The sequence below is a fragment of the Pongo pygmaeus genome, chromosome 1 (assembly GCF_028885625.2).
Source record: "Pongo pygmaeus isolate AG05252 chromosome 1, NHGRI_mPonPyg2-v2.0_pri, whole genome shotgun sequence".
In the NCBI taxonomy this organism is placed as follows: domain Eukaryota; kingdom Metazoa; phylum Chordata; class Mammalia; order Primates; family Hominidae; genus Pongo; species Pongo pygmaeus.
Window position 1 is genome coordinate 17,864,653 of NC_072373.2, and position 26,879 is coordinate 17,891,531.

Below are 26,879 nucleotides of genomic sequence, written 5' to 3' on the forward strand. Positions count from 1 at the left end.
AGGTAGCGCACCGGCCTCTCGGCGTCCCAGTCCCGTCCCGGGCGGAGGGAGGGCGGGCGACCCAGCTCCGAGGCCGAGGCCCGGCCCTGCCGAGTGCGGAGGAGCGCCGGCGGCCCCCGCCCCTCGGCCCTCCCCCCGCCCCCTCCGCCCTCCCCCCGGCCCTCCCTCCGCCCCCTCCGCCCTCCCCCCGGCCCTCCCTCCGCCCCCTCCGCCCCCTCCGCCCTCGCGCGCCGCCCGCCCGGGTCGCCGCGGGGCCGTGGTGTACGTGCAGAGCGCGCAGAGAGAGTGGCGCCCGCATGCCCTGCGCTCCTCCACAGCCTGGGCCGGGCCGCCCGGGACGCTGAGGCGGCGGCGGCGGCCGAGGGGGCCGGTCTTGCGCTCCCCAGGCCCGCGCGCCTGAGCCCAGGTTGTCATTCGCCGCACAGGCCGCGTTCTCTCAGCCCTCGGCGGCGATGAGGCGCTGAGGCGGCCGCCGGCGCTGCGCCGGAGCTTAGGACTCGGAAGCTGCCGGGCCGAGGGCGCGGGGTGCCGGCCTCCCTGAGGCGAGGGTAGCGGGTGCATGGCGCAGTAACGGCCCCTATCTCTCTCCCCGCTCCCCAGCCTCGGGCGAGGCCGTCCGACCGCCACCCCTCCTGCTCGGCCGCCTCCGTCGCCGTCGCCGCCGCCATGGCCAATGACAGCGGCGGGCCCGGCGGGCCGAGCCCGAGCGAGCGAGACCGGCAGTACTGCGAGCTGTGCGGGAAGATGGAGAACCTGCTGCGCTGCAGCCGCTGCCGCAGCTCCTTCTACTGCTGCAAGGAGCACCAGCGTCAGGACTGGAAGAAGCACAAGCTCGTGTGTCAGGGCAGCGAGGGCGCCCTCGGCCACGGAGTGGGCCCGCACCAGCACTCCGGCCCCGCGCCGCCGGCTGCAGCGCCGCCGTCCAGGGCCGGGGCCCGGGAGCCCAGGAAGGCAGCGGCGCGCCGGGACAACGCCTCCAGCGACGCGGCCAAGGGAAAAGCAAAGGCCAAGCCCCCGGCCGACCCAGCGGCGGCCGCGTCGCCGTCTCATGCGGCCGCTGGCGGCCAGGGCTCGGCGGTGGCTGCCGAAGCCGAGCCCGGGAAGGAGGAGCCGCCGGCCCGCTCATCGCTGTTCCAGGAGAAGGCGAACCTGTACCCCCCGAGCAACACGCCCGGGGATGCGCTGAGCCCCAGCGGCGGCCTGCGGCCCAATGGGCAGACGAAGCCCCTGCCGGCGCTGAAGCTGGCGCTCGAGTACATCGTGCCGTGCATGAACAAGCACGGCATCTGTGTGGTGGACGACTTCCTCGGCAAGGAGACCGGACAGCAGATCGGCGACGAGGTTCGCGCCCTGCACGACACCGGGAAGTTCACGGACGGGCAGCTGGTCAGCCAGAAGAGTGACTCGTCCAAGGACATCCGAGGCGATAAGATCACCTGGATCGAGGGCAAAGAGCCCGGCTGCGAAACCATTGGGCTGCTCATGAGCAGCATGGACGACCTGATCCGCCACTGTAACGGGAAGCTGGGCAGCTACAAAATCAATGGCCGGACGAAAGTAAGTGTGTGCTGCGGGTTTGTGCTGGACAGGCCCTTCTCGGCGGGCAGCCCTTGCCTGCGACTGTAACTGCCTAGGCTGAGAAGCAGCATTCCTCTGTATAGAAGGGACTCACTCCTTGTGTAGCTCCCCGTAAGGAAGACAGACAGAATTTGTAGTAGCTGTTTATCTAGTTAGCCCCTTTGTATCCACTGTTTTCCACTTACTGCTCGTTCACAAACTTCTCCGGCTAATTGCATGGTTTTTTTTGACTAAACGTAGGCGCTTTAACTTTTCTATTTTCTTTCTTCCATTCCACTATTGGTCACAATTCAAACCTTAATGGCGTTTTAGCCACCCAGTGAAGGGGTGTTAGAGTACCACCCAAAGCAAGTCCTCGTTCTGCATCTGCCTTGTGTATGCATAAGCTCTTAAATTTCCTATGGTGTCTGAACCACTCATCACATTTTGATTGAGAGTCAAACGCTGTGTTCAGTTAAGAATTTGCCGGCTGACCACAAAAAGGTAAATTTAAAATAAGCATTTAGTCGAAAGACTATATTCAGGAAGAGCTTGGCTACTCCCCTCACCCTCTTATAGCTCTTATCCCTCACCCTGTTCCTACTGTTTTGAAACCCATTACAAAAAGGGGAAAGAAGTATTTCCGTTTTCAGACCTCTCAGTGTAGGTAGGCTACATTTTTAGCATAAGTTTCCTTTATTTGCTTTGTTAATGTAATCCTGTTGAAAACTGTTTTGTAACTTCCTGGAAACAACAACAACAACAACAACACGGAATTGGAGCAGGAGGGCTCGTTTTATCCTCCCAATTTGGTGAGATCTTTTTGTTTTCTCTTTACTGTTGCGGTTTTTCCTCCACAGATTCTTCACTTCCTACCTAGTCTATTCCCTCTTTCCTCCCTCATGTTAAACAGTAGACTCTTTCGTCCTTAACCAACTCTCTTGCAGCTCTTTTTCATTTTACTTCTCAGATCTTGATCTTTTCTTTGTGGCTGCTCCCAGGCCACCCTCCTCCACCATCAGTCTCTGATTTTGTGGATTTTGAGAGATTCACCTGGGAGAGCATCACAGTTGCATGTTTGTACACACACGCTGACTCTAACCAGTGGTTCTTCTGTATGTGTGTGTCAGATCATCTACTTTGACAGTCATTACATGTGATTCTCAGGCTGCCCGAAAGACTGAACATAGGCAGTGAGAAAGTTATAAACATGAAAATTTTGTGGGGAAGCATACAATGTGGAGTCTAATTTACGTATTGCCACTTCACTGCTGGATGAAGGCACAAGTCTTAATTTCTTGTAGTCTTAAAAAGGAACAGTTAAATAATATTAAACTGGAAGGAAAAGGGGGATCTGATGAAATCTCAGCCTTGGTCTTTCACTAGATTTTCATTGATATTTTTAAGAAAGTTGTCAGGGATCACATCTGAACATAAAGTCCTGAGCTCCAGAGCAGGAAAGAAATTAGTTTGAGAGAATAGGGCTATGAAGACTGACCAAAGTATATAGTTGGGACATAAGCTTAAATTGGATTCTTGAAGAAGATGATGTCCCAAATCTTTCTTGATCTGCTTTCCTTAGTTAATTTAGCTTTCCAAGTTCAGCTGAGACCTCTTTTCTCTTCTGTCTTCCTGCTTTCACCTGAGAAGGGACAGCAGACAGCCTGGCTCTTAGAGCAAATGCTTCTCATAAGGATGCTATTAGGAAATAGCTACCTCCTTCCTCAAGAGTTCTAGTTGTTGGGGTTTTAAGTCACCTATCAGTACGTATTAGCAGGTAATAAGGAACAGGATGAAGGAGGGATGACCTTTAAACTCTTTGGATTTGATCTGCTTATATTAATTTTAGGGACACAACTTCAGGATCTATAAATGATATTCAGGAATTCCTTTCATTGTACTTCTTGGCTGAAAGAGGTTTTGGTAATCGTGTTTGAACATGTAATTTAAGTATTCCTGAAAAACAAGGGTGTTTGCTTTGTGGAAATGAGAAGGCAATCAAAATAACCACCCACCGTAGATTGAGCAACCACAGTGTGTTAGGCGTCATATTAGGGTCAATACAGATACAATCAGAGTATTTTTTTTTTTTTTTTTTTTTGAGACAGGGTCTTCCTTTGTCGCCCTGGCTGGAGTACAAGGGTGTAAGCATGGCCCACTGCAGCTTTCACCTCCTGGACTCAAGCTATCCTGCCATCTCAGCTTCCGAGTAGCTGAGACTGTAGGCACACACCACCATGCTTGGCCAAATGAAAAAAAAAATTTTTTTTTGTAGAGTCAGGGTCTTGCTGGTCATTTGATCTCGAACTCCTGGGCTCAGGTGATCCTCCTGCCTTGTCCTCCCAAAGTACTGTGGTTACAGACTTGAGCCACCTCACCTGGCCACAATAATCTTAATTCTGTGAAGCAAGTAGTGTTATTCCTAATTTACATTTGAGGGATTTTCAGCTCAGACTTGGCAAAGGTCTACCACTTACTATAACCCTAGCTGGTGTTCAAACTTAAGTCATTCAGATATCAAACCCATGCTCTTTTTTAACTACGCTAGTTATAGGTAGAACATTAAATGAGATGTAGATTATTTAGCACACTGCTGGAACTGCAATTTGATACATGCATTTTGTTGAACGTGGGTGAATAGCACTAGCTTTATATGTGAGTAATCATACTCTATGGTTGGGCTGTGTAAAACTTTTTATTAGGTGACTGTACAGTGTTTATTTCAGATAGTGGCTTAAAAGCCACTTTTGTATTTATCCACCTGAATTATGCGCCTGTCAGTATACTGTTAAGAGATGTCAGAATATGGTTTTTTTTATGTGATTGCAGAGGGAGACTTCAATTCAGAATTTTATCCTTCATAACATTATAGTGATTTTAAAAGTTATATGCAGCAAATGTGTAGTATTTTTCTTATTTCAACTTTCACAGCAGTAGACAGGTGGTTGTATCCCTTTTTTTATAGATTAGAAAAGTGGGACTCAGGAAAAGTTCACTTGTTGGAAATTCTGCAGCATATTAGGACTTAAATTCAGGTTTTCTGACTAAGAATCTGATGTTCTTTTTTATTTACATCATGTATATTGCATGCTTTTTATGTCAGGGCGTGGTAATCAGATGATACATGATTGTCTGTGGCCCATTCAATGTAGGCTTTGTTTTCCCCTGAATTTCTACTTCAAACATGCTTATCTGGCTGCTGTTTATGCAACTACTTTAAAAAAGGAACCACAAGGGAAAAATGAAGTCATACAGGAGAAAAACAGAAATGTAATTGTAGCCACTGATATAACCAAGCTCCTGTTTCCACTTTCTCTGGTCTTTTTAGGATTTTCCCTTTTTTGCCGTTACCCTGCCCTTTGATCCTATATCCTTGCTTATGCTTGTTTTCATCAAGAAGAGTCTCAATGATATCCAGTAGAAAGAAACTATGGTCTGCTGTTTTGTGGAGAGTAGTGTGCCTTGACTTGGGGGTACAGGAGGAAGAGGGAGGATCATGGGAAAATGTTGAACTTTGCTGTTGGAGTTTCTTAGCCACTATGAAGGAAAACATTTTCCCATTAACATAGAAATACTAGAATCATATACATAACATTTTTGGAATTTAATCCAAAACTTCATCTGTTCCGTTAAAATATACATAAAGAAAAGGAGTAATAAAATAGGTTGGGACTAATAAGCAGCAGATTATATTACTAAGATTTTTCACTATTACTGTAGTTAATTAGTTAGGTCTGGCTGATTATGGCTTTTAGAGCAAGAATAGGATGAGGAAAATGCGGCTGTTTTATTGTCACTAACAGAGATGTGGTGACAATCCTCTTAGATGTTAAAAACGAAACTGACCCAGGAAGAGAGCCCTCATCAGTACCAGACCATGCTGGCATTCTGATCTCAGACTTTCAGCTTCTAGAACTGTGAGAAAATAGACTTATGTTATTTAAACCTAAATACATAAGTACACCTTTATCTACTTTTTCCATTCTCTTTATACGCTTGGGATCCAGGATACACAAATTGAAGTTACTTGTTTAATGATTTTATAACTATGTCAGAATTTAAGTTAAAAGTGAGTTACTCTGTATGTAGAAAGGCTGAAAATAGTACAACTGCAGTAATTCTGTCAGCTATAAGGGACATGTGGACTGAGAGGGGTAGTCTTAATAGATTGTGATCAACTATGCGAAAACATTTTGTATAGTGAGTTGATGTGTAGTTTACATGTAAACTAACTCCTTTAGTTCTAAAGGAGTTTTATTTTATGTTAAAAGATTGTTTTAGGCTGGGCTTAGTGGCTCATGCCTATAATCCCAGCATTTTGAGGGGCTGAGGCAGGAGGATCGCTTGAGACTGGCTTGGGCAAATGGTGAGACCTTGTCTCTAAAAAAATTAAAAAATTAGCCAGGCATGGTGGTGCGAGCCTGTGGTCTCAGGTGGGAGGATTGCTTGAGCCTAGGTGATAGAACAAAACCCTGTCTCAAAAAAAAAAAAAATTTTTTTTTTTTGTATTTATGTAACTCTTTACTTATCTATTACCTAATAATCCACAAAAATACCCACAAATCCTTAATTATGTGGAGGAGGAGGAGATGGTAATAGAGATCATTTTAACTTTGAAAGATAATGGATTCCGGGCCAGATGTGGTAACTCACGCCTGTAATTCCCAACACTCTGGGAGGCTGAGGTGGAAAGATAGCTTGAGTCCAGGAATTTAAGACCAGCCTGGGCAACATAGCAAGACCTTATCTCTATTAAAAAAAAAATTATGAAGAAAGAAAGGGGCCAGGTGCGGTGGCTCACGCCTGTTACCCCAGCACTTTGGGAGGCCGAGGTGGGCGGATCACAAGGTCGAGAGATCGAGACCATCCTGGCCAACCAACATGGTGAAACCCTGTCTCTACTAAAAATACAAAAATAAGCTGGGCGTAGCATTGCATGCCTTTAGTCCCAGCTACTTGGGAGGCTGAGGTAGGAGAATCGCTTGAACCCGGGAAGCAGAGGTTACAGTGAGCTGAGGTTGTGCCACTGCACTCCAGCCCGGGCAACAGAGCGAGACTCCATCTCAAAAAAAAAAAAAAAGATAATGGATTTGATTCTGCCATTAGATCTGGGTTGGATCCTGGGTCTGCTATGGTTTCTGTGTCCTTAGTCCAGTTTCTTAATCTCTTGAGTCATCAGTTGCTCCGTTTATAAAATGGTGTCCGGTGATACCTGTCTTTTTAGCTTCTCAGGCTTGTTGTGAGGTGAACATATAATGCTTCATGTAAAGCATCTTTTAGATGGTAAAGCGCTATGCAGAACTGTTCTTAACTATCACTTCTCCCATTTTAAAAATTTGCCGTCTTTCTGATTCTTTCTTTTAAGAGTTCTGTGCTTTCCCTGTCTCATTCCCCTCCCATAAACTGGAGAAAAAAGGGCTTAGAATGATCACCCATTTTTTTTACCTAACCACTTTTCCTGCATTTACACATATTTTTTTTTTAAAGAGTAGAAATAGCATTTTTTTTTAAGAGGAAAATGTCCCAGAGAGATTAACTTGTTCAAGGTCATAGAGCTGGTGACAAAATCAACAGATCTTTGATTCAGTTCATTCATATCTGTAACTTTATGCATATTTCTACTTAACTAATTTTGGCATATTTTATGCTTTTTTTTTTTTTTTAAAGGACAGGGTCTAACTTGCCTAGGCTGGAGTGCAGTGGTGCAATTATGGCTCACTGCAGCCTCCAGCTCCTGGGCTCAAGCAATCCTCCCACTTGAGTCTCCGTAGTAGCTGGGACTACAGGCATGTGCCACCACACCTGGATAATTTCTTAAATTTTTTTGTAGAGACAGGGTCTCGTTATGTTGTCTAGGCTGGTCTAGAACTGTTGGCCTCAAATGATCCTCCTGCCTTGGTTTCCCAAAGTGCTGGCTCATGCCTGTAATCCTAGCACTTTGGGAAGCCAGGGTAGACGGATTTGCTTGAGCCCAGGAGTTCCAGACCAGGGGGCAACTTGGTGAAACCCATGTCTAAAAACAATACAAAAATTAACCAGGCATGGTGGCACATGTCTGTAGTCCCAGCTTCTTGAGGGGCTGAGGTGGGAGGATCACTTGAGCCTGGGAGGTAGAGGTTGCAGTGAGCTGTGATTGCACCACTGCACTTCATCCAGCCTGGGTAACAGCGAGACCCTGTCTCAAAAAAAAAAAGTGCTGGGATTACAGGTATGAGCCATCGCACTAAGCCTCTGCCATTTTTGAGAATATGCTTGAACATTCGAGACTTTCTTCTCCCTTTTGCTTCTATCATTCTACATGTTGGCTTATCTGACATTCTAGTTTAAATTTTTCTCCTACCTAATTTCCTTAAATGTTCTTTATCCATCTGTCTTTCCTCTGATACTCTTTAAAGCCGTTTGCCCTGAAGTAGGCCTACCCTCTCTTGTTTCTTTAGTAGGAGCTGTCTTCCCACTCCGTGTTTCTGATTTACAGTTTACTCCTGTTTTCCTTTCCCTTTTTTCCCCCATCTTTGTTCTTCCATGTTTTCTGAAGCCTGTGCCTTTCTGGTATGCCTTTGGATTGATGTTATCAGCTTAGTTGTTTTTGTTTAATTTTTCACTTTAGTCCTTTAAAGCTACCCCAACTATTTCAGTCTCCCTTTTATTCTAGCACATTCTTGGGCAGTTTCTATTTCTTAGATTTTACTTCTGTGCTTACATTCCACCTTCTTTTCCACTATGCCCTCGTTTCCACACTTGGAACATTGTCTGTGACTACATGATGGCATTCAGATAATTTACTAAACCCATTTTCAGAGCTTGTCTTTGCCTTTTATTTCAGCTAAATCTCTTCTAAAAAAAATTGATATAGATGGTTAACCAAAATCTTCTCTTACAACATTTTGTTTCATGCCTTATTTCCTAGTCAAAACTTGACTTTTCTGCCACTTTTGTACTTCATAATCACATTTTTCCGTAACCAATTCACAATTAGTTTCATTTCTGAAGAGCTTGGACAGTATCTGTTGACTTGAGATCACCATAAAGTTTTCATGAGTTTGGAATTCTCATTTTTCTTATTCAGTGTCCCAGGTCCCATTTCTTTACCAAAGCAAAATACGTGTACTCTTTACCCTTTGTTGTATTTTCTGAGTCCTGTTTTATACTATTTTCACTCATTTGTTCATTCAACAAATGTTGAGTACTCTCCACATACAGGCCCTGTTCTAGGAGCTAGGGTGTCCTGAACAACAACAAAAAGCCCCCCTTCTCATGGACCTTATCTTCTAGTTGGAGGAAGTGAGGGGTGGGGAGGGACAGTCAACAAACAGATGTACAGGTAATACATGGCATGTTAGGTGGTAAATATTGAGATGGAGAATAAGATAAGGACAGAGGGACTAGGGAGTACTCTTTTAGATAAGATTGATAACATAAGGTGACATTTAAATAGTGACTTGAATGAAGTGGGAAATTAGTTATGTGGATATGTGGAAGAGGAGCATTCTGAGGAATGGTATTAAATAGCAAATATAGAGGCCCTAACTTGAAATGTGTTTGGTGTGTTCAGCAAACAGCAAGCACGGCACTTTGGGAGGTCGAGGTGGGCGGATCACTTGAGGTCAGGAGTTCAAGACCAGCCTGGCCAATATGGCGAAACCCCACCTCTACTAAAAATACAAAAATTAGCCAGGTGTGATGGCATCTGCCTGTAGTCCCAGCTACTCTGGAGGCTGAGGCAGGAGAATTACTTGAACCCAGGAGGTGGAGGTTGCAGTGAGCCAAGATCATGCCACCGCACTCCAACCTGGGCAGCAGAAAAACAAAACAAACAGAACAAACAGAAAAACAAACAGAAAACAGCAAAGGAAACAGAAAACAGCAAAGAAACAGAAAACAGCAAGGAAACCACTGTGGTTATAGTGGAAGGAGTAAAGGATATGTGATTGATGTAGTGGGATAGGAAATGAAATCAGTTTGTGTAGGATATATTCTGGATATATTTTGGAAGTAGAATCAAATGAGATTTGCTGATACATTAGATGTGGGGTATGAAAGAAAGGAAGAGTCATGAATGACTTAAAGGGTTTTGGTTTGAGCGATTGGAGGGAAATTATTGTTTTATTCTGACCTAACTCTTCTGCTTTTCTTCTCTTGCCCCCAGTTTTTCAGTGTTGCCATTTGTGATAGCTTGCTGACACTTGTTTCCCAACCAAGCAACAAGAAAAAAGTTATATGCTCTAAATTTTCACATTCCTTCAAATTGGCTGTGCTAGCTACTACTACTGTTGACCTTCTAGCCCCATCCTTTCTTCTCTAGAGGTTTTAAGGTTTCTTTGTGCAGTATGCTCTTATCAGCTCTACCAGTGGAACCGCCTACAGGAATTATTGCAGGAAACCTTGCAACACTTTTAGTGTTGTCCATAAGTATGTCTGTGCTTCCTTGCATGAATCATTCATTCAAGACGGCTTGTGAATCCACGTAAAAAGAAATATACAAAGTTTGAACTTTAGGGAAACATTAGAGAAAATTGAATGGTTCACCATAAGGGAAGCATAGATTTAGATTCAATGTCAAAATGAAGTCAGAAATAAAACATCTTCATTTAAACCTACTGTTGAAAATAAAACATCTTCATTTAAACCTACTGTTGAAAATAAAACTTTACAGAAAATTGGGAAGAATGGAATGACCGTAAAATATCAAAAATAGTTCCACTGACTTATCAATACATGACTGTACGATACACATGACTATATGATAGCTTCCTAAAATAGTGAAGAAGAAGAAAGTTACTAATAGCTTAGGGACTGTATTGGATCATCTGTGAAGATATGAGTGTTGTATGAGCCTTTCATCTCCTTGATGTGGAGCCTGGCATTGGAATTGCAAATAAAAGTACCAAATATAAAATAATACTGATACTATTAAAATTAGAATATACTATCCAGGCCTTTTTGTTTTTTTTTTTTTGAGGTGGAGTCTCACTCTGTCACCCAGGCTGAAGTGCAATGGTGTGGTCTTAGTTCACTGCAACCTCTGCCTTCCGGGTTCAAGTGATTCTCCTCCCTCAGCCTCTTAAGTAGCTGGGACTACAGGTGCCCACCACCACACCTGGCTAATTTTTTTGTATTTTTAGTAAAGACAGGGTTTCACTATGTTGGCCAGGCTGATCTTGAACTCCTGACCTCGTGATCCGCCTGCCTCGGCCTCCCAAAGTGCTGGGATTACAGGCATGAGCCACCATGCCCGGCCTACTATCCAGGACTTTTAAGCATAGGAAGCCTTGCTTTTGATTCTAAAGTGAGAGAGGGTCACAAAAGTATGGGTAAACGTTAGATTGTCAGGTATGAAATAATTTTTAAAAATTAAAACCAGAAACCTGAAACATGAACTCCGGAACCCAGGAACCTGTAATCTCATCTCAATTCAATTTAAGGCTAATTTTTATGTAATAACACCTTAATAGGAAATGTCAAATCTAAGAAGTAAATTGAAAAGGACTAATCATGAGTTTGGGGAATAAAAAGATTGACCATTATATTTGTCTGTTTTCACACTGCCAAAAAGACCTGAGACTGGGTAATTCATAAAGAAAAGCGGTTTAATTGACTCACAGTTCCACATGGCTGGGGAGGACTCAGGAAACTTACAATTATGATGGAAGGCAAAAGGGAAGCAAGGCGTGTCTTACATGGCAGAAGGAGGTGGGGAGAATTGTCAAACACTTTTCACATCAGATCTCATGAGAACTCACTATCATGAGAACAGCATGGGGGAAACTGTCACCATGATCCAGTCACCTCCCACCAGGTCCCTCCCCTGACAGTGGGGATTATAATTCAAGATGAGATTTGGGTGAGGACACAGAGCCAAACCATATTAACCATCTCTCTGAATTTTTTCTTATAAATATTGATATTTCCAATTTTCCTCTATAAATGGTGACTAGGAGCTTGGCTTCTATAGTTTTGTTATATAATTACCTTTTATTCTATCTCAAGGTATATTTTACCTGTGTGATGTCTTCTACCGATTTCTGTTAGGACTACTCTGAAATGGATGCCTTGAAAATTGCTTTTTAGCTAAAAAATTTAGTGATTTCCCACCCGCCACCGCTTAGACCAGGTATTTTTACTGCTTCAATAGCTCTGTTAACCACCCCACCTTTAAAATCTTTGACTACCCATTTACTAGCCTGGGTCTTACCCTTTCGGTTGTTTTTCCTCATATTTTTCAGTTTTCTTTTTTTCCTCAACTTACAATGGTAGTTTTTTTTTCCTAAAGCTCAGTTCACTTTCTGCTCATGACTGTCAGAAGATGTGTGTGTAGAAGGAACTTGAACATCGATATTTCTAGATTTTTCTTTTTAGTTTGTATTAGTCATCTATTGCTACATAACAGATTACTCCAAAGTTTAGCAGCTTGAAACAACACACATTTCTTATGTCATACTTTCTGTAGTCAAGGAATTGGGCACAGTCTAGCTGCATCTTCTGCCTCACTATTTCTTACAGGCTGCAGTCAGGACATTGGTCAGGGTCTGTGGTCTCCTTCTAAGGCTTGAATGGGGAAGGATCTGCTTCTAGCCTCACTCAGTGGTTATTGGCAGCATTAAGTTCTTGACAGGTTGTTGGACTGGGCTTCAGTTTCTTGCCACGTGGGCTTCCCTAACATGGCAGCTTTCTTCAATAAAGTATGCAAGCCAAAAAGGCAATAGTGTCTGCTGGCAAGACTGAAGTCCCAGTCTTGTAATCTGATGATGGAAGTGACATCCCATCACCTGTGCTGTATTCTTTTGCAAGAAGCAAGTCACTAGGTGACTTTCCATTCCATATGTATAAGGAATCATACAAGAGTATAAATACCAGTTCTTACGTCTGTTCTTCCTTGGCAGTGACTGCCCCTTAAATGTTACTATTCTTTATGATCTGTGGTTTGTCGTCTTTTTTTTTTCCCACTAGTCTACACTTTTTTCCCCCTGGGTTATCTTGTGCGCTCAAGGAAGCACAAGTTCTTAAACTAGTTTGCCTGTTTTGAAACTCTTCTTCTGCTACTTAATTGCTCTCTGATTTTAGACACATTTTCTAACAACTATAGCGTTAATTTCCTCATCAGTATGATAGGAGTTAATAATAGTACCTAATCCAGTAGGTCTATTTGAGGACAGATGAGAAAATAAGAAATACTCAACAGATAATCAGTGCTCAATTAGTATTAGCTGTAACTGTAACAAATAACACAATAGTAATAGTAACAATCATGACTTCAGCTATTAGGATTTGTTAAAGATTCCTTGGTCTGTCTCTTACTTTGGCATCTGTAGAGGACTGATAGACATTTCCACCTGAATTTTCTGGAAGTATTGCAAACTCAGTGTGATTGAGACTGAAGTTTCCTCTTGTTGGAAGGAATGAGGATTGGTAAGCATGTCTGATGGGGGAGATGGAGGAACAGATTTAAAATTGATCCTGTGAACTTCATTTAGTTATTCAACAGCTATTTACTGAGTGTCTGTTCTGTGTTAGGCACTGAGGGTACCACAGTGCCCAGGTCAAAGTAATTCTCTCTGCCTTTCTGGAGTCTTAACTGTGTGAGGGAAATACAACGTTGAACCTGTAATTCCCAGTGCTATGTTTATGAGATGGAAGTACAGGATCCTATTGGGATCACACAAGAGGAGACCTAACTTGGTCTGCAGGCCAGGAGAGGTTTTTTTTTGTTGTTGTTGTTGAAGAAATTAGGCTAAGACTTCTAAAGGTTAAGTTGGAGTTAAGTCTATTGAAAGTCTCCAAGTCTGGAAACAGCATGATGTTTTAGAAGAACATACTTTCCTTTATCAGTTTGAAAATTTTGCTTATTTAAAACTAATTTCCTGTTAACTCTTCATCTCTGTCCTGGATTATTACAAAAGCCTGTTTTTTTTTTTTTTTTCTTTCTGTATCTTTCTAGTTCATTCTGTCCATTTCTACTTTTTTATAAAGAACATTTTATTACCATGTACTTTCTGTTCCAGCCACAGGAACCTGTTTGCAGGTCCCTGAACCTACCTTCATTTTCTAGTGCTGTGCATTTCCTCATCTCTTTCATTTGGAAAGTGGTGAGAAGGTTCTCTAACTTGCTTCTTGCCCTCATTTGAAGCAGAGCTACAGCTTTGTCCTGTCTGTTCCTCTGGCACTTCCCATCACCGTGATAGGATACTTCACTGTGGCTGGTTTCCATTCCCATTTCCTCTACTATTGTGAGCCACTTGAGGCAAGAACCCTTGTATTTCCAACATTGGTGTACTCAACATCTTGCATCGAGGACTCAGTAAGAATTATATTTGAATTCCCACTGCACCGCTCTAATTAGAATTTTAAAAATCACTTTCTATCTGGATTGTTACATAATTTTTCCCCCTTAATTCATTTTTCTCCATGTACTACCCATATGCATCCTATATAAATTTACCAACACTCATAAAAATCTTACTGAGAAATCTTCAGAGGTTTGCTAAGGATACAATTTGGTTCTTACACATTTAATGCTCACCAGCTGCTTAGGCCCACACCATTTATCCACCCTGATTAGCTACTGCTCTTTGAAATACAACCACTGTTTCAGCCACACTGTTTTCCTTCTTCTGCTCCCCTTCTCCTCCTCCCAGCACATCTGTGAATTCTTTGACTGGTTTACCACTCCCACACTCCTCCCCAGCAATTCAGATCTTCTGCACCCTTTAGGATCTAAGCTAAGTCCGCTTCCCAGATATCCTCCCGTACTCTGAATGTCCTTTGATCTCTCTTTTCTCAAAAACCTTATATACTTTTTATTCCCAAAATATCTTCTCTAGAAATCTGTAAGGGCAGGGGAAGGAATGGTTTTATACTGTTCTGTCTTATGCAGAGGACTTTTATTATTGCTCGTTATGTACAGTGTTAGTCATGTCTTGCTAACACTCAGTGAATTGCCCTCAGCTGATCCTCTGCCCCGTACCTCACCTCTGCTTTACCACCTTTCCATCCGATTTCTAAAACTGTAGTGAGACACTTTAAAAAGTCTGTGAGAGTTTTAATCCTGTTGTGGTCAACTCGCCTTTCTTTGCTTGGTATGCTGTTTCTAGTCCCTATTTTCCAGATAAAAATAACCCAGGTCAGCATGGCTTAAACTATTTTTAACTCCAAGTACTAGGAGAAAGGTTTGCTCTAAAGGTGAAATGAAGTTTTATGATGTTGCTTAGGCCAAAAGTCAGTTGATCAGGTTATGAACTGCAATAGAACTTTACACATCCATGAATCTAATGGAGAGAAGGCCTGCATATCCTATGTCCCTCACCCCTACCAATGGTGTGTGAATCCTTCAAAACAAAACAGCATAATAGACATAATGTTGAAAGTGACTTCTTTATATACCCTTCTTACAAGACCTAGAAGAAAAAAGCTTGTAGCTAGAAAGCAGATTTAAAGTTCAACATTGATACCACGTTGATGTGCAGAGTAAAATTTTCAAGAGCAAAATTTTAGGCTTCTAAAATTATCATGGATTTGATTTGGTTTTCGAACTGTAATTTACTCAAAATGTCAAATATGTGGAAGGAGGTTTAAGAGTTGTATTTAACAAAAGAGGGCATGAGTTAAACAAGTTGAGAAATATTTCTTTTATGATTAGAAAACCTTTTGGCCTTAACCACATTTCTAGATTCAAGGATTTAATCAACGTGGGAGAAGCAGTTGCTTTAACTAGATTAAAAGAGGGCCATGGTGGAGTGTAGATAATAGAAATCTGGCAGTGTAAAGGTCATTTGAATCTGGTTTTCTCACACATTCAAACATTTTTATCCTTAAAACAAAAATGACAGTTTGACCTGCCAGTTTTGCTTAGTTTTGATGCTTAAAGTGTGTTTTTATTCTCTGATTACAGAGTTGGTAAGGAAAGTAGCCTAAGAAATATTTACCACATATGATTTATGTGCAAAGAGTGGTTGTAGTTTTGGGTGGTTACAACCCAAAGTATTTTGGAATAAAATGTCTTGAATAAAGAAATTTTGGGCTAAAAGTCATGTGTGATAATAAAATAACACCCTTTTCCAATAGCTTACAAGTTTTTTCCAAGGCAGTCATATAAGCTAGCGTCTCACAACTTTGTTTTGCTGGTGGAACCCTTTCAGAATCTAGTGGGAGCTGTGCACTTTCTCACACTCAAAATGAACATACTACACACAATGTTCTGCTTGTAATAAAGCCCATCCATAGACCCTATGTTAAAAACCCAGTTAGATTCCAAAAAACCAAACCCAAACAAAACATTTTTAAGCATTTCATATCACGTTATGGTAGAATAAGGTTTCTGTGTGTGTTCAGTTCTTGCTTCCTCCCTGCCTTTAGAACTATAGTTTGAGTTTCTTTTCCCCCATAAATAATGGTATGTATATCCTATGGACTTGTGGAAGATATATGCCTTATACAGTCTGGCTATAGAACAAAACAAAGTTAACCTGTATATATCAGGATGGAAACTACAATATAGTGATAATGTCTTCTCTGGAGGGCATACCTCTCCAGACACATTTGCTATGTTAATTCTTGCTTTAGAATTCTAGATGTGCAGTTGTACCATAAAGGACTGAGAGTCTTTATCACTAATAATTAACACTGGCTTATGATTCTCTTTTTCCTCTTGTCCTTTTACGCTGTCCTGTCCCCTGCTCCCACTGCCTATGTGCATGTTTGTTTTGCATTTTTGTTTTTCCTTGTAACTGGCATTTCAGTAATATTAACCTGAATTTTTTTTTTTTTTTTTGAGACGGAGTCTGGCTCTGTCGCCCAGGCTGGAGTGCAGTGGCGCAATCTCGGCTCACTGCAAGCTCCGCCTCCCGGGTTCCTGCCATTCTCCTGCCTCAGCCTATCTGAATTAAAAAAAAAAAAAAAAAGCCTTAGTAATAGTAGTGCTCCGCAGCTGGGGAGTTGGGCGGGGGCGGGGGTTGGGGGGTGCTTACTAACTAAAATGAAACTGGAATTCATACTAGTTTTTTTATATTAAAATAGTTTCTATAATGGTTAGATCTGAAACATCTCTGGATAGTTTTGGTAGAAAGTATCTGCAAAATATGGAAGAATAATTTGTTCATATTGACAATTTTCAGGAACTATGCTTTGATGTTGCATAGTAACTGTAAGCTTTTTCTTTAATGTGTGCCTACTCTAGAGATTCTTGGTGTTTCTTCCTCTTAGAATTGTCTGGGGAAAGGGAGAACAGTAGTGTGGGGTGGGGAAGATGTTCGTGGACTAATGGGAATAGGACCTGCTAGTATTGCCTGGGATTCTTGTCATCTGGCCCTCCACTACTGAGCAAGGCACTCAACAACTCTGCCAGTCTCTCCATCTATGAAATGGGAATAATGCTGACCTAATTAACAGAAGAGTTGTTGAATAGATGATTATTTGTAAAAGACTTTTTTAAAAAGTAGTTATATTGGCTGGGTGTGGTGGGTCACACCTGTAATCCCAGCACTTTGGGAGGCAGAGGCGGGCGGATCACGAGGTCAGGAGATCGAGACCATCCTGGCTAACATGGTAAAACCCTGTCTCTACTAAAAATACAAAAAAAGTTAGCCGGGCATGGTGGCGGGCACCTGTAGCCTGTAGTCCCAGCTACTTGAGAGACTGAGGCAGGAGAATGGCGTGAACCCGGGAGGCGGAGCTTGCAGTGAGCCTAGATAGCGCCACTGCACTCCAGCCTGGGTGACAGAACAAGACTCCATCTCAAAAAATAATAATTATAAATAAAATAAAAAGTAGTTATATTTCTCAGCAGTGCCTTTTCAGATTAGGACTTGGTCTTGGTTGCCCTTAACTCTGTTCTTGGTGTGGGTTAACACTGTCATCAGAAGTTCAGATTCAATTTTAGATTCAGAATTCTTGACTTGCTTTTATTGGGATGTCAGAACCTTATTTTTAATTAAAACAAATCTATTGTTGCTTAGGCAGCTGGCACATAGATTTGGTACTGTGAGAAAGGAAATAGTGTTCAGTTGATAAGGGCATCTTGAACTGAATTTCAGATAGTTGTGTTACTTAATGGGTAATGAAATAACTCCAGCTGAGGAACACCTTGATTAAAAAATCTTTCTCTCCTCATGCCTTCTCCGTTAGCAGAATGAAGTCAAGTGGCAATGAATATTTTATTTATAATCATGAATTTAATTATTTAAGCTGTATTTTAAAAATTGAAACCCTTAGATGTTAATTAATTTTAAAAGCTAGTGATGGATGCAGGTAAGCTAGAATGATTGGATCAAATCTCACACACAAATGAGTTTATTCTTTAAAAAAAAATTTTTTTTTTTTTAGAGACAGGGTCTTGCTATGTTGCCCAGGATGGTCTTGAACTCATGGCTTCAAGCAATCCTCCTGCCTCAGCCTCCTGAATAGCTGGGATTACAGGCATGAGCCACTATGCCTGGCCTTATTTCACAGGTCTTACTGACGTAAGCCCATATTTGATTTGTTTTACAGTTTGTTGATATTGCTTAGTATTTCTTTTATTTACTGTATAGTCTATAACTTAATAGCAGTAAAAACAAAATAATAAAAGTTATTTATATTCCTCCTAAAATAATGGGGGGTCTTTGGCCTCTTGCCTATTTTTCAGTCATGCTTTATGGCTTATTTACCCTTAATAATGTCTTTTAAGTGGCCATTATAAAATATGTAGAATTACTTTGGAGTCTGTGCTGTCAAATTTGGCTCATGTAGTAATTGTGCTCGTAGTAAAAAGTGTATTTTAAGCAGCCTGTGTTGCCCTTAAGAAATTTCATGTAGGTTCCACACTTTTTTCTAAAATTAATTATTCTTAACATTTTTAACAGTCAAAACATGAAACCATTAAGATGTGACCTGCTGTATGTATTATAATAGGGAGTAGCTTTTTTAGTGTTGACATTGTATAAAATTAGTTATTTACAAAGATAGTAAAGCTTATTTGAAAATAAGGAATTGAGGAAATGAAGTTAAACAACATGTGTTCATACCTATGTTTTTCTTACAGAAATATATACTATCTAGGTATATAGAAATGTAAACACTTTGAATTATACAATACTTTGAATAATTTAATAACAATATAGCTTTAAATACTTGTAATTGTAGTGTTATCTTTTCAGTTTGGGAATTGCATATATATTTTAACTGTAAAAATCTTTTTTTTTTTTTTTTTGAGACGGAGTCTGGCTCTGTTGACCAGGCTGGAGTGCAGTGGCTCACTGCAACCTCCACCTCCTCCCAGGTTCAAGCGATTCTCCTGCGTCAGCCTCCCAAGTAGCTGAGACTACAGGCACACACCACTGGGCCCGGCTAATTTTTGTATTTTTAGTAGAGACGAGGTTTCGCCATGTTAGCCAGGCTGGTCTCGAACTCCCAACCTCAGGTGATCCACTTCCCTTGGCCTCTGAATGTTCTGGGATAACAAGCTTCAGCCACTGCACCCAGCCTGTAAAAATCTTACATGTCATGGGAAAGAGGTTGCTGCTTTATGACTTTATATATTTTCTGATTATAAAAATAATACAGTGCTCCCAAGTAGATGAAGCAAAATCTGATAGAAATGAAAGGCACAATCAACAAATTACAATTATAGCTGGAAATTTCAATACTTCTTTCTCAGTAATTCTTAAATAGGAAATCAACAAGGATATAAAAGATTCTAACATTATCAACCAATTTGACCTGATTGACATCCGTAGAATATTCCTTGCATTAACAGCATAAAATACGTTATTTGCAAGTACATATGAGACATTTACCAGAGTACAACAGGTGCTAGGCCATAAAGCAGGTCTTAATAACTTAAGGATTGAAATCATACAGAGTATATTCTCTAATCACTGTGGAATTAAATTAGAAATCAGTAATAGAATGAAATTTTGAAAATCTCGTATGTGGAAATTAAACGACGAATTTCTAAATAACCTATGGGTCAAAGAAGAAATAGATATAGAGCAATGGTACAGGATAAAGAGTTCAGAAATAGACCTACACTAACAATATTAATTGATTTTTTTTTTTTTTTTAATAAAGATACTAAGGAAATTCAGTACTGGCTAGGTTTTTGTTCTTTTTTTTTTTTCTATAAATTATTTTGGAATACATGGATATCTATGTGGAAAAAATAAACCTTGACCCTTATATCCCACCATTTATAAAAATTAATTCAAAATGGATCACTGACCTAAATGTAAGACCTAGGCTATGTGCAGTGGCTCATGCTTGTTATCCCAGAACTTTGGGCGGCCGAGGCAGGCAGATCACTTGAGGTCAGGAGTTCGAGACCAGCCTGGCCAACATGGTGAAACCCTGTCTCTACTAAAAATACAAAAATTAGTTGGACATGGTGGCGTGCACCTGTAATCCCAGCTACTTGGGAGGGTGAAGCAGGAGAATGGCTTGAACCTGGGAGGCGGAGGTTGCAATGAGCTGAGATCGCACCACTGCACTCCAGTCTCAGTGACAGAGTGAGACTCCATCTCAAAAAAAAAAAAAAAAAAGTAAGACCTAAATCCATAAAACTTTAAAAGAAAACATAAGAGAAAAATCTTTGTGACCTCAAGATAAGTAAGTATTTTTTAGGACATAAAAAAGATGAACCATAAAAGAAAAACACTGATAAATTAGACCGTGTCAACATTAAAACGTTTTGCTTATCCAAAGACATCATTAAGAAAATGAAAAGACAAACCCTTTTGAGAGAAAATATTTACAAGCATATTCAACAAAAGACTTGTATCAGAATGTCTAAAGAATGTATTAATAATAAGAAGAGAAAGAACCCAAAAGAAGAATAGGCAGAAAAATTGAACAGCTTTTTCACAAAAGAAGATACAGGAATGGCCAAGTGCATGAAAAGAGTCTCAGCATCACTGGTTACCAGAAAAATAAAAATTAAAACCACAATGAGATGCCACTATACATACACTAGAATGGCTAAAATTAAATATATTGATAATACCAAGTTTTGGCAAGGACATGGAACATGTGGAATCCTCATACATTCATTACTTGTGGAAATACAAAATGGTATAGCCACTTTGGAAAACAGGTTAGCCATTTCTCATAAAGTTAAGTGTAAATTTATCATATGACCCAGGAATTCCACTCCTAAGTATCTATCAAGAGAAGTGAAAACACGTTCATACAAAGACTTGAATATTTTTATTCATTATCACCAAAAATAGGAAACAACCCAAATGTCCATCATCTGGTGAATAAACAGAATGTGCTTCATCATACAATGAGATACTATTTCGCAGTAAAATGAAGTGAACTAGTCTTTTATGCAGCAACTTTGGATGAATCTCAGAAACATCATGCTGAGTTAAAAATTGTATCATAAATTATTTAATTAGCTCTTCATGGTTGAAGTTTGTACTATTTGTAATTTTTTTCTGTCACAAATAATCTAATGCCAACAATGAATTAGATATTCTTGAAGATATATCTCTGTACATTTTAACAAGGTTTTTGTAAGAAAAATTTCTAGATTATAATTGCTGGGCTAGTGAACATTTTTATATGCTTATATTACCAGCATTTATTGAATGCTTATTGTGTACCAAGCACTATTAGGTGCTCTTTCTACCCAGATTACCTCATTTAATTCTCATAGCAACCATATGAGGTGCAGGTCATTACTATTTTCCTCATTCTATAATTGAGGTAACTGAGGCACAGAGAGATTTAAAAACTTGTTCCAAATCACACAGCTAGAAAGTTATGTAAACCAGGATAGTTCGATTCTAGAGCTTAACTTCCTAGCTAAGACATGTGAAGTTAAGTTTCTATGCATCTTTTGAGGGGTGTTGTATTTATTTTCAGGTCTCCTACTTGATCTCGCTGTATGCATTACAGAAATTTCTTATTTATTTATTTGTTTATTTTGAGATAGGGTCTCACTCTGTTGCCCAGGCTGGAGTGCAGAGGCTCGATCTCTTAGCTCATTGCAACTTCCGCCTTCTGGGCTGAAATGATCCTCCCATCTCAGCTCCTGAGTAGCTGTGAATCCAGATGTGCACCAGCATGCCTGGCTAATATTGTGTATTATTTGTAGAGACGGGGTTTCACCATGTTGCCCAGGCTGATCTTGAACTCCTGACCTCAAGCAGTCCACCCACCTCAGCCTCCCAAAGTGCTGGGATTACAGGCGTGAGCCACCACACATGGCCTCTCAATTTTAAAAGGTTAGGATGAGCCAAATATTTATTAAATGAGTCTTTCCCTTATTGAAGTAATTTCAGAAATACACCATTGGAATGTTGTTTAATTTCAACAGGTACAAACTCACACTCAAGGAAGAACCCAGCCATTCATTCAAAGGAACATTATTTTGGTAGTATTCAGATATCGTATACAAATCTTTGAGCAGGTTAGTTTTTTCATGTAAATCATAACATATGGTATTGGTGAAGTAGTAAAGTTCATATTAACCTTAAACATTTACTAAGATACTGTTTTCAAGTAACTCAGGCAGTGTATGCAGAGGGTGTCATAGTTTCTGTAAGTATATAAGTTTTGCATCAAGATCACATTAATGCCAGGGCCCCACTACAGATCTTCTGAATCAGAGATTCTAAATCTGAGATGAAGACTCACAGCTCCTTAAAATTCGATGGAGAAAATAGATATACCTACTATTTTCCCACAAAAATAAAAAATTTAAAGACAATTTCATGGAGGTTCTAATTCACATTTGGGTCTGAGAATTCTTGTGTAGGGCATATTCTTCATTGTTAAAGGATGTTAAAAAGTTACATCCTATATCTCAGATACCCAGAGGACATTTATTAAGTCTTCTAAACACCTCTTACAACCAATAAGCTTGCAAAGCAAAAAGGCCTTCTAATACCCCAAATAATTGGTTTATATTTTCTTGATTGTTTTAACCCTATAAATTAATATTCTCTTACCTTTTTCCCCAAGGCTTCTAAAAGTAGATGATACTATCTGTCTTTATGTGATAGTTGCTTGCTTGTTAACTTCTTTATGACATGTGCCTTCAAGTGATGTTCTAAAACAACTTTCGAAAGTTGTTATTCCTCTTATAAAAGTGTCTGCCCTTTTCCCTCTCCTGTCTTTTTCTCCTTAACCATTTTGTAGTGCCCACAGGTAGCGTGTATATATTGGTCAAGAATGTAGGATTCAAAGGGGGGTTGCCTAGATTCAAAACCCAGCTCTGCCATTGGCTGGTTGTATGATGCTAGCAAGTTATCTGCCTTATCATATTTATTTCATGGGATAGTAGTAGTACTTATGTCATGATTATTGAGAGGACTAAATGAGCTAATATATGTAAAGCACTGTACCTGGCACATAGCCGTTAAAATTACCACCTGCTTCTACTCGCCTCTCCCCTGTTGGCTTTATTCTCCTCTGTTAGCTTACATGATACTGTACTGCCATGGCTTTCTGTGATCTCTTGAACCATTCCTTCTTTGCTGGTTTCCTTTCTTCTCACTAACTATAAATAGTATTTTAGTATTTCTCTCTGGTTTTGGTGTCAACATTCTTCTCTTTTTATGTAATAAGGATTATAGGCCTGTCAGGTAGACTAGGGTTTGAATTCTACCCCTGCCATATATTAGCTGTATGACCTTGGAATTTTAAATTTCCTCAATCCTTTCCAAACTTAGATTTCTAATCTGTAAAATAGGGGTAATTCCTTTATAGCAGGATTGTTGGGAGGATTAGAGATAATATAAAGTGCCCAGTATAGGGTCTGACACACTGTAGTTGCTGAGTAATGGGATCTACTGTTCCCGCTGTCTTTTCTAGCTTATTGATCTCATCCACTTCTGTATCTTCAGATACCGTCACTGAACTGTTGATGCCTAACTCTGTTTCTCTAGTTAGATTTCCTTCTTGCACTGTTAAGGTGTATTTCAAACTGCCATTAAATGTTTTCTGTATGTCTTATTGGCATTTTAGAGTTTTCACACCTAATATCAGACTAATCCTATCCTATTATCTTCCTTCTGAAACCTGCTGTTTATCATGTGTTCCATATTTTTACTCATGTTCTTGATCTCCTTTTAGGCATGGTACCTTAGCATTGAATGATTCATTCATTGTCTTTGAGTCTGTCTCTGGTTCCTCTCTGTGTTCTCATACCGAGGCTGAAATATCCATCTTTTGCTTCAGTTCTCACTACTATAGTTAGACCCGCCTTACTTTATCGTGTGTGTATTTTTTCCTGAGTAGCCATGAATGTCATCTCCCTGCCTCCATTATTCTTTGTTTTCCCTAATCTGTTCTTTACATTCATCTTTCTCTCTTAATCAGATCCATGTTCCCAGAGTGGAGATCAGCAGATTCTTTATCCCAAAGAGTCAAATAGTAAATAGTTTGGGCTCTGTGAGCCTTGCCGTCCTTGTTGCCACTGTTTAACTCTGCTGTTGTAACAGGAAAGCAGCCATAGAAATACGTGACCACGTAAGTGTGACTGTGTTCCAATAACACTTCATTTACAAAAATGGGTGGTGGTCTGGGCATGGTGGCATGCACCTGTAGTCCCAGCTACTTGGGAGGCTGAGGCAGAAGAATTGCTTTATCCCAGGAGCTCAAGGCCACCCTGGACAACATAATGTGACCCCCATCTCTTTAAAAAAAAAAAAAAAAAGAAAAAGGTGTTGGACTAGATTTGGCCCACAGGCCATAGTTTGCTGACCCTTCCCTTCCTACCTTTCTTCCTTTCCTTTTAAATTACCGTTCCTTATAGTAGCTCTTGAAATAATTACCTTTTGAAATATTGACTGCAAGGTAGGATGAACTTTTAGCTCCCTATTTTCCTACTGCCATCTAAAATATTCGGTTTTAAGTGTTTTGGTTCTCATCATTTGGAGAAGTACAAATTATGCAATTACAAAGATTCCAGAAATAATTCTCATAGCATTTTCCCTGAATAGTAGTTCCTGACTCTTTCTTAGATGCTACTAGGTGCATGTGTTATCAATACAGTCCTATATAGTGTGGTTCTTTGGGGAGGTAGCTTTAGGTCTGATGGGCTTATCAGTTTCTTCAGAACCTGCTTTGACCTCTGTGTAGTAGTATTCCATTTCATCTATCTTATCTCAGCCTTTCAGATTTCACTGACTGATGAAGGAACATTTCTATTTGGCACCCATATATTTCTCCTTAGGGTTTAGGTGCATTCTGTATCAGCTTTGTGGACACTTTCCTTATGTGCCCTTGGAGATCTTCCTGCAACATTCTGATTTATTAAGTTAAATATTTTTGAATACCTTCTCTAGAACTGTGCTGAAGACAGAAAGACAAAACACAGTTCTAGCCTTAACAATCCTCATGTTTTGATGCAGGGGGTCAGGTGACTCCCAAAGGGCCAGATCATAAATATTTTAGGCTGTGGGCTACATGGTCTCTGTTGCAACTACTCAACTCTGCTATTGTAATTTGAAAGTAGCCATAGACAGTAGATTGAGCTTGACTGTGTTCCAGTAAAATTTTATTTACAAAAATCAGTGGTAGGCCAGATTTGGCCTAAAGGCTATAGTTTGTCAGTCCCCGGTCTAGTGGCATTGTGCCAAGGGATATTTGAAGCCACAAGGTAACCAGTGTGTCTTCCTTGAACATAATTTTACTCAGTTATTGTGGAGAAAAAGTTAAGTAGTTTGATTTATATTGATTTAAAACATTCTTTTAATAACATAAGTGGCCATCCAAGGAATAGAATATAAAATCAAGATGACTATTTAAAATGAAACAGCCTTGCAAGAAATGTCTTGTTTGTAGCGAACCTCTTAGATCTGTAACTACAAACTCTTCTGCCATTTATTTGTTGGATAAGTTTGAGAAGCACTGCTAGGCATTGGGAGCTATGGAAGGATTTAGAGGAGGGCAGTGACATCAGATTTTAATTTTAGAAAACTAACTTGAATGGAGTGTGGAGAATAGTTTGGAGAAGGGCATGGCAATTCTGGAGGGAGGGAGATAGATAAGAAGACTGTTAACAGGATTCGAAGCAAAAGATAAGAGCTTCTTTTAAGATGTAGGTAATGGAGGTAGAGAGATTTATACAGATTAGAGACATAGCAAGAAGGTTTGATTTGACTGATTGTGTAGGGCAAGGGAAATGGAGAAGGATGAGTCAAGGATGATAGTTCTGAGTTTCCCTAGGGAGACTGGTTGAACAAGGATGCCACTCAGTAAAGGAAATAATACATGAAGAAGAGCAATGTGAAGGCCAGGGAAGACAGACAAATAAATTGCTTTGGAACTATAGGTTTGCTTTGCTTGTGGACATCCAGATGGAAATTGGTTTTATATGACTTAAGGCTCTGGAGAGCAACCTGGACTTATTGGGGTGGGCATGAGATTGAATGTAATCCTCTGGAGGAAAAGTTGTCTATAGCAAGGGTATTGCTCATGACAGAAGCCAATGAGGGGCCGGGCTCAGTGGCTCACACCTGTAATCCCAGCACTTTGGGAGGCTGAGGCAGGCGGATCTCAAGGCCAGGAGATCAAGACCATCCTGACCAACATGGTGAAACCCCGTCTCTACTAAAAGTACAAAACTTAGCTGGGCTTGGTGGCGCGTGCCTGTGGTCCCAGCTACTTGGGAGGCTGAGGCAGGAGAATCGCTTGAACCCGGGAGGCAGAGGTTGCAGTGAGCCGAGATCCTGCCACTGCATTCCAGCCTGGCAACAGAGCGAGACTCCATCTCAAAAAAAAAAAAAAAAAAAGCCAGTGAGGAAAAAACAAAAACCGCCTGGGCCAGTAGAGGAAGGGGGTGGGGATGTGTATTGAAAGAAAAGGAAGAAAACCAGAAGACGGGTGTTTTAGAGACCAGGAAATAATAGAGGTTCAAGAAGATGAATAGTACCAAACACTATAGAGAGGGTTAATTAGGATTGGAACTAAAAGACATTTATTGGGTTTTTTTTTTTTAAGGAGTGGGGTAATTTGGGACTTTTCCTGGGGTAATTTCCCTGGAGTTGTGGGAGCAAAGTCAGAAAGCGGTGTGTTGAGTGTGAATGGTATGTGAGAAAACGTAAGCAGGGACCTTAGACCAGCACTTCTGGTCTACGTTAATGTGTCTGTGAGTCACTGGGAGATCACTTGGAGATCTTGTTAAAGTGGAGATTCTGAATCAGTAAGTCTGGCATGGATGCCCAGATTCTACATTTCCAACAACCTCCCAAGCAATGGGGATGCTGCTGTTCTGACAACCACCTGAACTCAGTATCCCAAATTGTTCATCGATGTATCCCAGAGCACTGTAGCTAACTTGCAAGGATGCCATGGAATATTTTAAAATTTCAAGGGAAATACACCGGCATCATTAGATTGCTATA

General features: G+C 40.7%; 1 protein-coding gene across 3 annotated transcripts in view; it reads left to right on the top strand.

The window, feature by feature from the left end:
- Positions 1-214: 214 nt before the first annotated feature.
- Positions 215-26,879, top strand: part of EGLN1 (egl-9 family hypoxia inducible factor 1) — a 58,503-nt gene continuing 31,838 nt past the window's right edge. Inside the window, exon 1 of one of the 3 annotated variants that reach the window (XM_063671188.1) lies at positions 215-1,557. In XM_063671188.1, the coding sequence (XP_063527258.1) occupies positions 667-1,557 (891 nt within the window). In that variant the 5' untranslated portion in view covers positions 215-666. The remainder of the gene's footprint in view (positions 1,558-26,879) is intronic. The other 2 variants (XM_054446101.2, XM_054446091.2) reach the window with 2 other exon arrangements.